Source organism: Saimiri boliviensis, chromosome 1 (genome assembly GCF_048565385.1).
Source record: "Saimiri boliviensis isolate mSaiBol1 chromosome 1, mSaiBol1.pri, whole genome shotgun sequence".
In the NCBI taxonomy this organism is placed as follows: domain Eukaryota; kingdom Metazoa; phylum Chordata; class Mammalia; order Primates; family Cebidae; genus Saimiri; species Saimiri boliviensis.
The window spans coordinates 167,849,247-167,865,398 of NC_133449.1; the positions used below are offsets into that span (position 1 = coordinate 167,849,247).

The following is a 16,152-nucleotide window of genomic DNA, read 5'->3' on the forward strand; positions in this document are numbered from 1 at the left end:
TAACATGACGAAATCCCGTCTCTCCTAAAAAAATACAAAAAATAGCCAGGCATGGTGGCACACACCTGTAGTTTCAGCTGCTCAGGAGGCTGAGGCAGGAGAATTGCTTAAACCTGGGAGGCAGAGGTTGCAGTAAGCTGAGATCACGCCACTGCACTCCAGCCTGGGAGAGAGTGAGAGTCCATTTCAAGAAAAAAAAAAGCAACAACAACAACAAAATCCAGATGAACCTGATAAAACCTGACAAAAACTTCCTTCTATCAACCATCGAAGTTTCTCAGAGAGCTGCCCATAGGGGCAGAAACCTTCATGTATGTCTGGCCTAGGAAAGAAAGCCCCAAAGCTGCTAGAACATGCTGTTAAGAAATGTGCATGGGAGCATAGACCTTAAAAGTAATTAGACTGCAGACCAGAAAATAATTTTAATGCAAAGTAGAAAAGATCGGTCCACCTTGTCATTCTTCTTGCTCTTGCTCTGTCACCTCCTCTTTCCTGTGACTTTGAGAAGGTGGGAGAAGCAGGTAGTATTTCCACAGCAGCTGTCCATATAGGAAAGTGTCTCTCATCTTAGTAGCTTGCTACCAGATCTGGGGCAATGCTAGTGTCCTTTAGATCTGGGAGCTGACATGAAACAATAAAATAATTTACATGTGGTTCATTGCCTCTACCAATTCCATCTCTTCCTCCTTGTAGTCACGAGGCAGCTGCATTATCCTTGGACTCACGGGGACCCAAAGTTGCTTTTAAAGAACCTGCAAAATAAATGCATAATGGGGAAGAGTGAACTTCTTAGGAGTGGCGGGGTAGAGAAGAGGGGAGAAGAGCCTGGGTTTCTGAGAGTATCTCCTTTCTGGCCTGAAAGTAGGAGGAGGAGGGGAAAGGTGAATTTCGGGAAGGAAGGCAGGAAACAGAAAAATGTACCTTCTCTGCTGAGAGACTTTGTTTGCCGTTATTCATGTTGATGTTCTTCATGGAGATGAGGGTGATGCTGTCTTTCTCTCCATTGGCTGTGGAGCCGCTGGGGGAGGAAAGGGGTCTGGGTTAAAAAGAGGAGGAGGGCAGGTCAATGGGGAGTCAAGGAACTGTGAAGTTGTTGAGCCTTAGACCTTTGTCTGGAGAAATCTGTATTTTGGTGGTGGACCATTGTGAAATGAGAGTGTACTTTGAAGACCAAAGGACTTTATTTAGAGATGGAGTCTCACTCTGTCGCCCACTCTGGAGTACAGTAGTATGATTTCGGCTCACTGCAACCTTCACCTCCTGGGTTGAAGCGATTCTCCTGCCTCAGTCTCCTGAGTAGCTGGATTACAGGCATGTGCAACCACGCCCAGCTAATTTTTGTGTTTTTTAGTAGAGACAGGATTTCACCATGTTGGCCAGGCTGGTCTTGAACTCCTGACCTCAAATGATCTGCCCATCTTGGCCTCCCAGAGTTCTGGGATTACAGGCATGAGCCACCGCACCTGGCCAAGACTTGCATTTAAATTTTGGTTTTACGCCGGGCGCAGTGGCTCAAGCCTGTAATCCCAGCACTTTGGGAGGCCGAGGCGGGTGGATCATGAGGTCAAGAGATCGAGACTATCCTGGTCAACATGGTGAAACCCCGTCTCTACTAAAAATACAAAAAATTAGCTGGGCGTGGCGGTGCGTGCCTGTAATCCCAGCTACTCAGGAGGCTGAGGCAGGAGAATTGCCTGAACCCGGGAGGCGGAGGTTGCGGTGAGCCGAGATCGCACCATTGCACTCCAGCCTGGGTAACAAGAGTGAAACTCTGTCTCAAAAAAAAAAAAATTTTTTTGGTTTTACTACCTACTACTTGTTTGATCTTGACCAAATTCCAACCTCTATTAAAGCCTCAATTTAATTTTTTTATTTTTTGTTGAGACAGGTTCTTGCTCTGTCACCCAGGTTGAAGTGCTGTGGCACGATCACAGCTCACTGCAGCCTCAACCTCCTGAGCTCACACAATCCACCTCTCTCAGCTTCCCCAAGTACTGAGATTACAGATGTGAGCCACCATACCCGCCAAAGCCTCTTTTTATTTTTTTATTGTTCCAAGATGGAGTCTTGCTCTGTCACCCAGGCTGTAGTGCAGTGGCACAATCTTGGCTCACTGCAACTTCCACCTCCCAGGTTCAAGCAATTCTTCTGCCTCAGCCTCCCTAGTAGCTAAGATTACAGGCACTCACCACTATGCCTGGCTAATTTTTGTATTTTTAGTAGAGACAGGGTTTCACCATGTTAGCCAGGCTGGTCTTGGACTCCTGACCTTATTATCTGCCCGCCTTGGCCTCCCAAAGTGCTGGGATTATAGGCATGAGCCACCACACCTTGCCCAAAGCCTCAATTTTTAAAATGTATAATGAACTAATAATGTCTTGGTTTACACCTATACTCCCAGCACTTTGGGAGGCCAAGGCAGAAGGATCACTTAAGAGGAGTTTGAGACCAGCCTGGGCAACATAGTGACATCCCATATCTATTTTAAAAATTAAAAATTAGGCTGGGTGCGGTGGCTCACGCCTGTAATCCCAACACTTTGGGAGATCAAGGTGGGTGGATCACCTGAGGTTAGGTGTTCGAGACCAGCCTGGCTAACATGGTGAAATCCCATTTCTACTAAAAATACAAAAAATTAGCTGGGCATGGTGGCACACACCTGTAGTCCCAGCTACTTGATGTGCTGAGGTGGGAGGACGGTTTGAGCCCTGTTGGCATCATTATGCTCCAGACTGGGCAACAGAGCAAGTCTGTCTCTTTAAAAAAAAAAAATTAGGTGGAGGGAGGGAAGAAAAAAAAATAATTAGGCTGGGTGCGGTGGCTCACACCTGTAATCCCAGCACTTTGAGAGGCCTAGAAGGGTGGATCACCTGAGGTCAGGAGTTTGAAACCAGCCTGGCCAAGGTGGTAAAACCCAACTCTACTAAAAAGTACAAAAATTAGCTGGGCGTGGTGGCAGGCATCTGTAATCCCAGCTACTTGGGAGGTTGAGGCAAGAGAATCGCTTAAACCTGGGAGGCGGAGACTGCAGTGAGCCAAGATCGCACCATTGCACTCCAGCCTGGGGGCAAGAGTGAGACTTTGTTTCAAAAAAAAAAAAAAAGTAATATATACCTTGAATAATCGCTATAAAGATTTGAGGTAATATTATAAAATATATACCTTTACGTTTGGCCCATAGTAGGTACAAGTGGTTCCTAAGCTTAGAGAGAATGTCTTTTTATATTAGAATCTGAATTCCCACACTTCCATGATGGGGTTATAGAGGCTTAGCCCTGGGGGTGAAGAGTCATTCTCCTGTCACTGCAGTGTTCCCTTTCAGGTCTGCCCCTGTCCTGCTCACCCCAGCCGTGGCCTCAGGGGATCCTATCAGAATTGTATGTGTGTGTATGTGTGTGTGGAGTGAGGGGTGTGTATGTGTGGTATGAGGTAAGTGGTGTGAGGTATATATGTGTGTGGTGTGGAAGGGGGTGTGTATGGGGTCTGTGTGTATGTGGTGTGAGATGTGTGTGTGATAGGGAGTGTTGTATATAGCATGATGTGTGTGTGTGGTATGGGGTGAATGAGTTATATGTGGTGTGTTGTGTGCATGTGTATGGTGTGGGGTATGTGGTGTGGGTGTGTGTATAGCGTGAGATGTGGTATGTGTGAGGAACATTTTGAGAGGTGTGAGGTGTTGAGGGGTGTGTGTGTGTGTGTGTGTGTGGTGTGATGCATGTGTGGTGTGTGTGTATGTGGTGTAGGGGGTGTGTATGTGTGGTATGTGCGGTGTGAGGTGTATATGTATATGTGGTGTATGTATATATGGGGTGCATGTGTGTTTTGTGTGATGTGTGGGTGTATGGTGTGTGTGGTTTGGGTGGGTGTGTGGACTGTGTGTAGTACAAGGTGTTTGGTGTGTGTAGTATAAGGTATGGAGGTGTGTGGTATGTGTGTAGTATAAGATATGAAGTGTGCGTGTGGTGTGGGGTGTGTGTGTATGGTATGGGATGATGTGTGGTGTGTGTGTGTGGTGTATGTGTGTGGTTTGGGTAGGCATGTTGGGTATGAGGTGTGGGATGTGTGATGTGTGTGGGATGTGGGTATGTGTAGTGGGGTAAGGGATGTGTGGTGTGTGTGTGGTGTGTGTGTGTGGTTTGGGTGGGTGTGTGGGGAGGGTGGGTGCATATAGTATGGGTATGAGGGTGAGTATGGTGTGGGTGGGTGTGTGGGGTATAGGGTGTAGGATATGTCTGTATGTGTGTATAGTATAGGATGTGTGTGTAGTGTGAGTGTGTGTGTTTGGAGTCAATGTGTGGGGTATGGGGCATGCTGTATGTTTATGGTGTGTGTGGGATGTGTGTGTATAGTATAGTGTGTGTGTGGTGCATGGGGTGCATGTGGTATGTGGATATGTATGTGTAGTGTCGGGTATGGGATATGTTGTGTGTTTGTGGTGCAGGTGGGGGTGTGTGTGGTATGTGGATGTGTGTGGGGTGTGTGTGTAGTGTATGGGTATGTATGCATGGTGTGGGGTGTGGGATATGTTGTGTGTTTGTGGTTCGTAGGGGTGTGTGTGAGTGTGGGGTATGTCTTGTATGTGGGTATGTGTAGTGTGGGGTATAGGGTGTGTGGTATGTTAATGGTGTGCATGGGTGTGTGTGTGTGTGTGTGTGTGTGTGTGTGTGTGTAGTATGGGGTATGTGTGGGGTGTGGGGTGTGAAGCCTGTGACATATTTGAGGTGTGTGTGTGAAGGGGTGTATAGTATGGGGTGTGTGTGGTTTGTGGGGTGTGTGTGGTAGGTGGGTATGTGTGTGTAGTGTGGGGTGTGGAGTGTGTGGTGTGTTTGTGGTGTGTGTGGAGGTATGTATAGTATGGAGTGTGTGTGGTGTGTGATGTGTTGGGGATGTGTGGTGTGTGGGTATCCGTGTGTATAATGTGGGAGGCGGGGGTGGAAGTGTGTTTGAGGTGTGTGTGAAGGTGATCTCTATAGTATGAGGTGTGTGTGGTGTGTGGGGTGTGGTGTGTGGGGTGTGTGTGAGATGTGTGGGTGCATGTATAGTGTGAGATGTGGTACGTTTGAGGTTGTGTGTGTATAGTATGGGGCATGTGTGGTGTGTCGGGTATATGGTATGTTTGTGATGTATGTGTGTGAGTACATATAATATGGGATATGTGTGTGGTGTGTGGTATGTGTGGTGTGTGAGTGGTGTGTGGTGTGTGTGTGTGTGGTGTGTGGTGTGTGGGGTGTGGGGCATGTGGTGTGTTTGAGGTATGTGTGGAGGGTGCATGGTGTGTGAGATATGTGTGTAGTGGGGTGTGGGGCATGTGGTGTGTTTGAGGTATGTGGGGTGTGTGTGATGTGTGTGGTGTGGTGGTGTGTATGTGTGTAATAGGGTGTAGGGCATGTGGTGGGTTTGGGGTGTGTGGGTATGTGTGTGATTATGGGGTGTGTGTGTGTGATGTGTAATGTGTGTGATATGTGGGTAAATGGGTGTGTGCACTGGGGTGTAGGGTGTGTGTGTGTGTGTGTGTGTGTGTGATTATGGGTGTGTGTGGTGTGTGGGTGTGTGGAGATGTGTGTGGAAGGCAGGAAGGGTTGGCTCCCTCTGGGAACTGGGGTCTGGGTGTGACATAGAAGATTCTTTTGACCATCTTACCTTTCAGACAGCCCTGAACTCCCAGGCTTCTGGGGATCTGTAAAAACCAAAGGCACAGGTTGAGGGTCACATGCTGTAACTCAGAAGTCCAGGTTTCCCCTCAAAGCCCACCTGGGGTCCCCTGCTCATGGAGTGGCACTCATGTGCCATTCCTTGCCGTAGCTGCAGGGGGTGCCCGAGGGCAGGGCGCGCACCTTCAGACTCCTTGCTCTTCCGACACTTGAACCTCAGGCTGACCACAGCGACGAGGATGATCACCACAACCACCAGAATGACAATGAAGCTGATAACACCTGAACAGAGAAACGAACGGGGTGAAGGGGAGCCAGTTGGGGAGACAAAGGAGCCAGCAAGAGTCCAGCATTCCCTTCCTAGCTAAGTACTGTGTAGACAGACTCCAGGAGCAAAGTGAGTTCCAATTCTCTGCTGAATAGCTGAGCTTTTAGCCTGCCGCCCCCTAGCCAGAGTGGGCTCTCCAGCCCAACTCCACCGCCCATGAGAGCATGGAACCCAGCACAGCCAAGAAGAGCTGTCTGGAGGGCCAGGGGTCCCCCTCCCACAAGGGCCTTCCTCATCAGCCAGAACCTCCTGGAACAAATGGGTGAGATTTGAACTTGTGTTTCCAGACCTCAAGTCCAAGTCAATTCCAGGGGTGAGGTTTCCCCCCATGTCCCACCTTCTCCTCCCGCTCTCACCAAATGCAGCCACGGTGAGCACAGTCTCTGATGTGGGTTTGGGCAGGATGGTCACATCTTCCCTCGTGCTCAGGCTTATGGTGGTTGAATTGGGAGGAACATTTTGAGATGTGTCTAAAATGGAGTGGGGTCGGGGCATCAGGGAAGGGGACTGATACAGCCTATCAGAGAGAGCTAGCTGCCTTCCCCATTCCCCCTTCCTAGGGATTTATGCTGCAGAGCTGCTGTCTGTGTTGTGCCACGGTAGGGGTGGGAGGAATGCTTCTGCTCAGGTACAGATCCAACAAGCCAGGCTGCCTGTTAAGGGGCACAGGCTTCTGGCCCTCTTAAAAAAATGCTATCTTGGCCGGGCACGGTAGCTCACGCCTGTAATCCCAGCACTTTGGAAGGCTGAGGCGGGCGGATCACTTGAGATCAGGAGTTTGAGACCAGCCTGGCCAATATGGTGAAACCTCGTCGCTACAAAAAAATACAAAAATTAGCCAGGCGTGGTGGCACATGCCTGTAGTCGCAGGAAGCTGAGGCAGGAGAATCGCTTGAACCTGGGAGGTGGAGGTTGCAGTGAGCTGAGATCACACCACTGCACTCCAGCTTGTGTGACAGAGATAGACTCCGTCTAAAACAAACAAACAAACAAACAAAAAACAAAAAAATACTAGCTAGGCCTGGTGGTGCATGCCTGTAATCCCAGCTACTCGGGAGGCAGAGGTTGCAGAGAGCTGTGATGGCACCACCGCACTCCAGCCTGGGCAACAGATGAGACTCTTCAACAACAACAAAAGGTGCCATGTCCCCTGTGTCTTCCCTCCTCAACCCATTGTACTTCAGGTCCAATTATTGTTCCATTCCCTTATCTCTCCTCACTCCCCAAATAAGTCTGGGAGAGTGAAAAATCTGAGAGCCAAGGGATAAGATGAGGGAAAGGGCCGCAGACATCTCCTGCCGCCTCCTCTTCGGGGTGAGTGCAGCGGGACATACCTCCGTTTGTGCCTCCGCCTCTTCTACTGCTGGGGACACCTGCGCCTGTACCATGAAACAGCATGACCAAAATGGAGCATCCCACACCAGCTCTTCTTTCTCGCTGCCTAGCCAGGGCCAACCTGCCCTACCTCAGAGGAGTCTAGCCCTTTCCTGGCCTTTTCTGCCTCCCTTTTCCTTCATTTTGGGGTCTCCTTCCCCTCTGTTTCCTCTCTGGCTATGCATTTCTCAATCTCAAGTCTAAGTTCCTTTTACCTTCATTGTGACCAGGCCCAAGTTCCTGTCCCTACACCCCACCAAGCCTCTTTCCTGAACCAGGTGCTGCTGATGTGGGTCCTGACTCCTGCGGTCTCCTGAAGAGGGTGGAAGGAGCCCATCCAGATGGAACCCAGTGTCCTTCACCACTGCCCCTGCCCTGGGCACTCACCAAGTCCTGATGTGTGCATCTGTGGCTTGGCCCAAGTGACGCCTAGCCAGGTCGGGGAGAGCCCATCTGCGGTGCCTGCCCTTGGCGTCATGGGTTTACTGGCTGCCATGGGGGCCTGCGCCGCCTTCTTTGGAGCTGCTGTGAATGAGGAAGCACGTGCGGGCCTGCTCAGGGCCTCGGCCGGCCTGTGCACCGGAAGGGCTCTTCAGTCCAAAATCTTCCTCTTCTTTCCTGCTTTCAGTTCCAGAAGGGGCCGTTCTCTCATTCACCTCTGGGCAGTTCCCTCTGCCTGGAATTAGCCCCACTACCCTCCATCCTACAGTCTCCACATGCTCAGCTGACCCTTCTGGCTCAGCTTCAGAGGCCACTTGCTGGGAATCATCCCTGGTCCCCCAAGTCTGAAGTGATGATGTGTGCCTGGGCTCCCACACTTCTGCTTGTGCCCACCGCAGCCCTTCTCACCCTGCATGTCATCATCAATGTAAGGTTCTGTTTCCTTGTCTGTTCCCCCCACCCCACCCCAGGCTATATTCTCTTTTAGAGCAGAAACTGTATCGGGGTCCTCCCTGGGCCTCCCTGGATGGCGTTTGTAGTCTGAATGGCACAGTACCTGGGGTACCGGCGCTGGGCACATGGCTTGTGCTGTTAGTCTCTGAGGAAGGAATGTATCCTGCAAGGACAGAGGCAGATGGGGAGTCGGAGGTGGGGCAGGTTTGGTGACACCACACTCCCTCACCCATCCAAGAACCCCTGGGCTCCAAGCAGGTCTGAATGAATGGGTGTGAGCAGGAGCAGGGACCTCAGCAACCGCACTCAGCACTCACTCACCTGGGTTGGGAGAAATGGGCTCTGTGGTCAGACTTAGGCTGCCGAAGGCTCCTGAAACAGATCATCTGAGGCTGAGGGGTGCGCTGCCTCCTACTGTTCCATTTCCCTGTCTTCTTCCTTAGATCTGTGTGTCTTTCTCCCTACCTCATCCCCCACCCCTCACCCCTAACCATTCGCCTCTTTTTTCTTTCAAGGCACATGAGACTGGGCCAGGCTGAACAAAAAAATCCTTAGATGAGCTCAGCCTTGGTGAGTCCTGAGAGCTCCCCCTCCAGCCCCAGCCCCAGCCACAACCACCTGAGGTTAACGCTAAACTGGCATAGGGCTCCTCTCACCCTTCCTAAGCTCCTAGGTCTACATGCTGGAGTAGACCCCTGTGTTTGGTCTTACCCTGAGAGCTAGAGGTCTGGGTCGCTGTGGGCTGGGAGTTGTGGCCTGCAAGAGAAAGCAAAACATGTATCTTGGTAAGTCTCCTGCTCAGCACAGAGCCCAGAGAGGAATCCTTAGAACGCCTTCTGGCCCAGCCTGAGCAACATAGCAAGACCCTGTCTCTAAAAAAAAAAAAAAAAATTTTTTTTAATTCTCCCGTCATGGTAGTGCACACCTGGAGTCCTAGCTACTCAGGTGTGGGGGATGGGATAAGGAGAAAGACACACAGATCTAGGGAAGAAGACAGGGAGACAGAACAGCAGGAGGCAGCGCACCCTTCAACCTCAGATGATATTTGGGAGGATTGCTTGAGCCCAGGAGGTCTTGGCTGGCTGCAGTGAGCTATATGATTGCACCACTGCACTCCAGCCTGGGCGACAGATGGAGACCCTATCTCAGTAAGATAGAAAGAGAGAGGGAGAAAAGAAAAGAAAGAAGAAAGAGGGAGAAAAAAGAAAACAGAAAAAATCCTTTTGGCTTTTTAAGCCTACCAGGCTGGAAGGTAGACACACTAGGCAGAGGGCTAACGGGTGCCGGCTTCCTCTGAGATTATGACTCAATAGCATCATCACCACCACCTCATGGTGCAGGGTCCCAGAGTCCTTTCCTGTCTCTTCAATCTGATATGGGCATTTTACCAACCTGACAGAGTCAGGGGAAGGTTATTTTAAACTGGGGACATTTCTAAGGACAGAGGATCAGTGACCTGCCACGCCTAGACAAGGAAGGGCCCAGGACTCCAGGTCTCTAGGCTCATGTTTACCCTAAGCCACTGTCATCCTGGTCCTGCCCCCAGGGAAGGGGCTGAGCGATGGGAAGATGAGTGAGTTGGGGATGGGGATTAGGGCTTGTATCTTGGCTGGAGGTAAGGGCCTGTGCAGGAAGGAAATTCTGAGGTATATATTCGAGGCAGGAAAGCTCTAGCATGAGCAGTCTGTTCACTCTTACAGGCAGAGGATATGTCGGAAATGGCTGTTATTGACCAAACCCAGAGAGGGGTCAGTCACCAGGAGTCCCTAGTCAGAAGCCCTCACTGGCTTTTTTGTAGGCACATGTGTGTCTGCGGGGCTCTATGCAAATGTGTGTGCATGCTCATGAGCCCCTGTGTGTCCCGCTGTGTATGTGGAACCTGAAAGGTCAGGTTGCATTTGCTTATTTTCCACAATGAAATCATTCTTGAAACCTGTGAACAATGTGAAAGGAAAACAACGTGGGGAAGTGGAGCCGCCCAGCTGGGTTCCCGTCCCTCTGCTGAGTAGGGACTGCAGCCCCTGGCCTTGCTCTCCTGCTCCCCTGGTCTCTCACCATCAGGGAAGCATCCAGCCCAGGCCTGGGTGGACAGAGGCGGCCAGGTGCCAGGGGCCCACCCCAGCCTACGGCAGCCTGCTGTTCTGCTTATTTTTCTTAAGCCACTGCCTTCCTCCATGGGGCTATCACTTGGATAGTGTAGAATTAATTGTTTCCAAGTGTAAAATTGCCAAACCCTGGGCCATGTTTTTCTAGATCACCATTTCTGAGAGCCCCATTCCCTTGTTGGGTGAGGGAGGATGGTCAAGAGGGGTGTTAAAATTTGTAGGAAGCCCAGGCTAGAGAAAACCCTTTCTAGCTGGGAATGACTCTGGGAGAATCCTTTTAACCCAAGGCATGTCCTGAGAACATCTATCAGTTATTAATCCAGCATATCTAATGTAGTTTTTTTTTTTTTTTTGGAGATGGAGTTTCACTCTTGTCGGCCAGCCTGGAGTGTAGTGGTGCCATCTCAGCTCACTGCAACCTCTACCTCCTGGGCTCACGCGATTCTCCTGCCTCAGCCTCCCAAGTAGTTGGCACCTGCCACCATGCCTGGCTAATTTTGTATTTTTGTATTTTGTATTTTTAGTAGAGACAGAGTTTCACCATGTTGACCAGACTGGTCTCAAACTCCCAACCTCGTGATCCACCCACCTCGGCCTCCCAGAGTACCGGGATTAGAGGCATGAGCCACTGTGTCCAGCCTAAACGCTGTAAGGTTATAACTTAGTTTTCGGCAGGAAGGCACAGGGAACTGCCCTCCTGCATTTATCTAGAAAGAAAACTATTTGGTGGCTTGGGAAGAGTTCCAAAGTCACAAGCTTCAAGACCCACTAGCCTGACCTTTCTTTGCTTCTTGCCCCTCCTCCTACCCAAACTTCTTGTCAGCAACAAAGATCCCTCTGTGACTAGGGGAGGGGCTTAGGGAGCATCTGTGTCTATAGCCAGGGGTGTCTCTGACAACTGGGCATGCAGAGACCCGAAGAGCTCCAGCCACAGGAATTTCTGATTTCCCTGGTCTCCCCTCTCTAATCTTTGTCTGCTTTGTTCCCTTCTAGTCTATCTCCACACACCCCACTCCCCATTTTCCGCAAGAGCATAGTTTAGTAAGTAAAATCATGAATTTTAGATTCTGACAAGCCTGAGTTCAAGTCCTGGCTTTGTCACGGTCTGACCTAGGCCTCAGTTTTTCTTACTTTAAAGTGCAAGTGACCAGCCTGGGCAACATGGTAAACATTGTCTCTGCAAAAAATACAAAAATTAGCTGGGCATGGTGGCATGTGCCTGTAGCCCCCAGCTACACAGGAGGCTAAGGCAGGAAGGTTGCTTGAGCCCAGGAGGTCAAGACTGCAGTGAGCCATGATCATGCCACTGTACTCTGGTCTGGGCAACAGAGTGACACCCTGTCTCAAAAATAACTAAGTAAAATGCAAGAGGTATTAGTACCTCTCAAGTTGTCGTGAGGGAAGGAAAACACATATGAAGCACTTCACACAGTGCCTGACATGCTCAGTGAATGCCAGACCCTTTGGGTTTTGCCCCATTCTCTCAACTCCTCCAAGTCTCAGGTTTGCCCTGCCTCTGGGTAGCCACAGCCAAGTCCCTTTGTGGGCCTAAATGTGCTCAGGGTTCCTCAGTCCATCAAAATGAAGGAGCCAGGAAGTGCTCTGAGTGCTTCAGGATGAGAGGTTAGGAGACGGGTGGTGATCGTGGCTTGGGTAGAGCTGATACAGGGCATTTGAGAGCCCTGGCACTTGCCTGGGAGAAAACAGTAGGTAGGGAGGCTGGGAACAGTCTAGGCCTGTGAAAATGCCACCTCGGGAGCCTCACCTGCAGTTCCCACAACAGCCTAGTCCCCCAGACCAAGACCTGTGGCTCTGTCCTGGAGGGGGTAGGCAGGGATGGGGACAATCGGAGTTTTGTCCTGCAGCCCGTGGGCTTTTAGAGAAATGCCTGACCTCTCCGGGAGGCAGTGTTCTGGTACTCTGGCCCTCTTAACCACCACCGACGGGGGGCCACCACCCCACCCCATCTGAGCCCTCTCGCATGCTCTTTCTGCTGCTTTGAGCACAGAGGACTTGTGGAGGGTGAGGTGGGGGCTGGGCAGGGATGGTCAAAGGGAAGTTACTGCCCTGTGAGTCAGAATGTCCTGGACTTGTCATGATTCCCAGCAACTGCTCCCTGATGAGAGGACCCCCATGAGCAGCTTTACAACTCATTGGCTGGCACAGCCTGTCGCAGAGGTACCATTTCCGAGTAGCCTCCTCTGGAAGTCATCTCCTCTAGCCCCCTGGACGTGAGAATGTTATGTACATCCTCCTTGGTGAATAGTTTGTTGTGTATTATCTAACCTGAGTCCCTCTTGCTGTGATTTAAGTTGAAAATCAACATGTGGAATTCCTGGGTTGCTACTCCTCATGTGAAAGGAGAGAACAGATCCTCTGTGAAGCCCAAGGTGCAGACGATTTGTGTTAGAGCAGTTGATAGAGTGGCTGTCGTCAGCCCGGCCCCAAGATCAGAAGGTGAGGCTCCACAAGCAGCCACAGGTGTATTGAGCCCGCACACATCCTAGAAGGAGCTTTTGAGCCTGGAACTCACACTAACACAGCTGCCTCTCACAGTTGAGGAGGCCAGCCTCTATGGGAAGCCCAGCTCCCCATGGACAATTTCCCACAAGAGGGTTTCACCGTAGCTCCATTTTACCCCTGCCTGGTAGTCAGGACTCCCCAATCCAACTGATCCCCTTCATGGAAAGGCTCTGGAATTTCCCTTGGGCACAGCCCTGGATGGAAATCGTGTGTGTCCTGCGAAGGGGACCCGGCACCCAGGACGGCCAGCTGCAGAGAGGAATTGTGAGGGAAAGCAGCAGGGGCCTCTTACCTTGAAGCAGGAGGAAGCCCAGTATCGCCCAGCAGAACTGCGTGGCTCCTGCGGTGCCCATGTCAGCTGGGTATGTGGCGGGCAGGCAGCAGCTCAGTGGAGGCTCTATCCATAGCGGAGAAGAGAGAGGGAGTGCTGGGGCGGGGTGGGGGTGGGGACTGGCTCTCTAGGAGCTTCCTGTCAAAGAATAGAAGGAAACACGTTGGGACTAGTTCCAGTCAGCCGTGTCCAGACGAGGACATGAGGCTGCAGCAGGGACTGTGCCCGCCCAGCGTGGCCTCTAGGGCCTATGCATGATGACTATCCATAGCCACCTGGCCCTATCCCCATTCTCTTCTCTTCCGAGGGGTCCATCAGGTCCCACCACAGACCACCTGGGGGTTTTCCTTGAATCTAACACCAATCCCACCCCATACTGTTTCAGACGGGGTTCTCCTCTTCCAGGATTCAGCCTGGAAACCCAGCCCACCAGCCGCCCATGCTCTGTGGACTCTGAATTCTCCACATTCCTCTCCTTCCTCAGGGATCCCAATGCAGATAGGACTCCTCACATCTTTCAGAGAGGCCCTACACCCATGATTATTTTTCCTTTTTTTCTTTTTTTTAGAGATGGAGTCTGGCCGGACACAGTGGCTCATGCCTGTAATCCCAGCACTCTGGGAGGCTGAGGCAGGAGAATCAAGAGATCAGAAGTTTGAGACTAGCCTGGCCAATATGGTGAAACCTCATCTCTACTAAAAATACAAAATCTAGCTGTGGTGGCATGTGCCTGTAGTCCCAGCTACTCGGGAGGCTGAGGCAGAAGAATCCCTGGAACCCAGGAGGCAGAGGTTGCTGTGGGCCAAGATTACACCGCTGCTCTCCAGCCTGGAGACTCCAGCCTGACAATGCGAGACTCTGTCTAAAAAAAAAAAAAAAAAAGAAGAGATGGGGTCTGGCCAGGCGCAGTGGCTCACGCCTGTAATCCCAACACTTTGGGAGGCTGAGGTGGGAGGATCACAAGGTCAGGAGTTTGAGACCAGCCTGGCCAACATAATGAAACCCCATCTCTACTAAAAATACAAAAATTAGTGGGGCATAGTGGCAGGCGCCTGTGGTCCCAGCTACTTGGGAGGCTGAGGCAGGAGAACTGCTTGAATCCGAGAGGTGGAGGTTGCAGTCAGCTGAGATCACACCACTGTCCTCCAGCCTAGGCAACAGAGTGACACTCCATCTCAAAAAAAAAAAAGATGTTGTCTTGCTATATTGCCCAGGCTGGACTCAAACACTGGGCTCAAGTGATCCTCCTGCCTCAGCCTCACAAGTAGCTGGGAATTCAGGCATGCACCACCATGCCTGGTATTGTTATTTTATTTTATTTTTTTGAGATAGAGTCTCCCCCTGTTCCTAGGCTGGAGTGCAGTGGTGTGACCTCAGCTCACCACAACCTCTGCCTCCTGGGTTCAAGCCATTCTCCTGCCTCAGCCTCCCGAGCAGCTGGGACTACAGGCATGTACCACCATACCCAGCTAACTTTTTGTATTTTTAGTAGAGATGGAGTTTCACCATCTTAGCCAAGGTAGTCTTGATCTCTTGACCTTGTGATCCGCTTGCCTTGGTTTCTCAAAGTGCTGGGATTTCAGGCATGAGCCACCTCTCCCAGCCAGTATTATTATTATTATTATTATTTTTTGAGACGCAGTTTCGCTCTTGTTACCCAGGCTGGAGTGCAATGGCGCGATCTCGGTTCACCACAACCTCCGCCTCCTGGGTTCAGGCAATTCTCCTGCCTCAGCCTCCTGAGTAGCTGGGATTACAGGCACGCGCCACCATGCCCAGCTAATTTTTTTGTATTTTTATTAGAGACGGGGTTTCACCATGTTGACCAGGATGGTCTCGATCTCTTGACCTCGTGATCCACCCGCCTCGGCCTCCCAAAGTGCTGGGATTAAAGGCGTGAGCCACCGCACCTGGCTGTTATTCTTAACAGAAGAGCAAGAGTGCCTATTTGAAGCACCCCTCCCTCTGTGCCCTCACTGGGGTGAGGTGTCTCCCGTCCTCAGCATCCAGCAGCACTCATCCTTATCCCAGGATTCTCCCTCCTGCAGACTGCATGCCAGCATTGTGACTTTGTTCAGTATCCCTAGGACCTGGCACAATGCCTGCCACATAGCAGGTCCTCAGCACATACTTACTGAACTAAACTCAAAAATTTAAGGTCAGGGCTGCACAGTGGCTTATGCCTACAATCCAGCACTTTGAGAGGTTGAGGCAAAAGGATTTCTTGAGGCCAGGAGTTTGAGACCAGACAGGGCAACACAGCAAGACCCTGTCTCTACCCAAAAAAAAAAAATCATAATAATTAGCCAGGCATGATGGTGCATGCCTGTAGTCCTGGCTACTCAGGAGACTAAGGTGAGAGGATCTCTTGAGCCCAAGAGTTCAAGGCTGCAGTTAGCTATGATCAGGCCACTGCCCTCTAGTCTGGGCAACAGCATGAGACCCTAACACTGAAATTAAAGAAATATATATATATATATATTTGAAAGCATAGGAATGTTACAAACAATCCTGCCTCCTTAATATTAATTATATTATTGTTATGAATTTCCTTCCAGTCTATTTGCCTTCCAGTCTTTGACAATGTGCATATATATATGCAATCATTTATAAGATTGGTATCTTTTTTTTCTTTTTCTTTATTTTTTGCCCAGGCTGGAGTGCAGTGCACTATCTCTGCTCACTGCAGCCTCTGCCTCCCAGGGTCAAGCCATTCTTGTGCCTCAACCTCCAGAGTAGCTGGGACTGCAGGCTCATGCCACTACACCCAGTTAATTTTTGTATTTTCAGTAGACATCGGGTTTCACCATGTTGGCCAGGCTGGTCTCAAACTCCTGACTTCAAATGATTCTCCACATTGGTCTCCCAAAATGCTGTAATTACAAGCATGAGCCACCCTGCCCAGCCCTTCTTTCTTTCTTTCTTTCTTTCTTTCTTTATTTATTT

General features: G+C 50.6%; 1 protein-coding gene across 6 annotated transcripts; it reads right to left on the minus strand.

The window, feature by feature from the left end:
- Window positions 1–407: 407 nt before the first annotated feature.
- ECSCR (endothelial cell surface expressed chemotaxis and apoptosis regulator) lies at window positions 408–13,301 on the minus strand. 6 transcript variants are annotated; one of them, XM_010344471.3, is made up of 11 exons: window positions 13,168–13,291; window positions 8,959–9,003; window positions 8,569–8,619; window positions 8,351–8,410; window positions 7,741–7,875; window positions 7,314–7,358; window positions 6,336–6,449; window positions 5,835–5,933; window positions 5,641–5,677; window positions 922–1,018; window positions 408–752 (listed from the first exon to the last, which is right to left on the minus strand). In XM_010344471.3, the coding sequence occupies exons 1-11, from the start codon at window positions 13,226–13,228 to the stop codon at window positions 744–746; spliced, it is 753 nt and encodes a 250-aa protein (XP_010342773.1). In that variant the 5' UTR covers window positions 13,229–13,291; the 3' UTR covers window positions 408–743. The 6 variants fall into 6 exon arrangements, with proteins under 6 accessions (XP_010342773.1, XP_010342772.1, XP_074236245.1 ...); XM_010344470.3 differs by having other exon boundaries at window positions 7,741–7,878; XM_074380144.1 differs by lacking the exon at window positions 7,741–7,875 and having other exon boundaries at window positions 13,168–13,301.
- Window positions 13,302–16,152: the final 2,851 nt, after the last annotated feature.

What these genes read in the sequence shown, in the direction of transcription:
- ECSCR (XM_010344470.3), bottom strand. Translation starts at nt 13,228, where the DNA reads ATGGGCACCGCAGGAGCCACGCAGTTCTGCTGGGCGATACTGGGCTTC. An exon ending in CCAGACCTCTAGCTCTCAGG is followed by an intron (nt 8,620 to 8,958) that starts GTAAGACCAAAC and finishes GATCTGTTTCAG; the next exon opens with GAGCCTTCGGCAGCCTAAGT. An exon ending in GATGCACACATCAGGACTTG is followed by an intron (nt 7,359 to 7,740) that starts GTGAGTGCCCAG and finishes TTCATGGTACAG; the next exon opens with GCGCAGGTGTCCCCAGCAGT.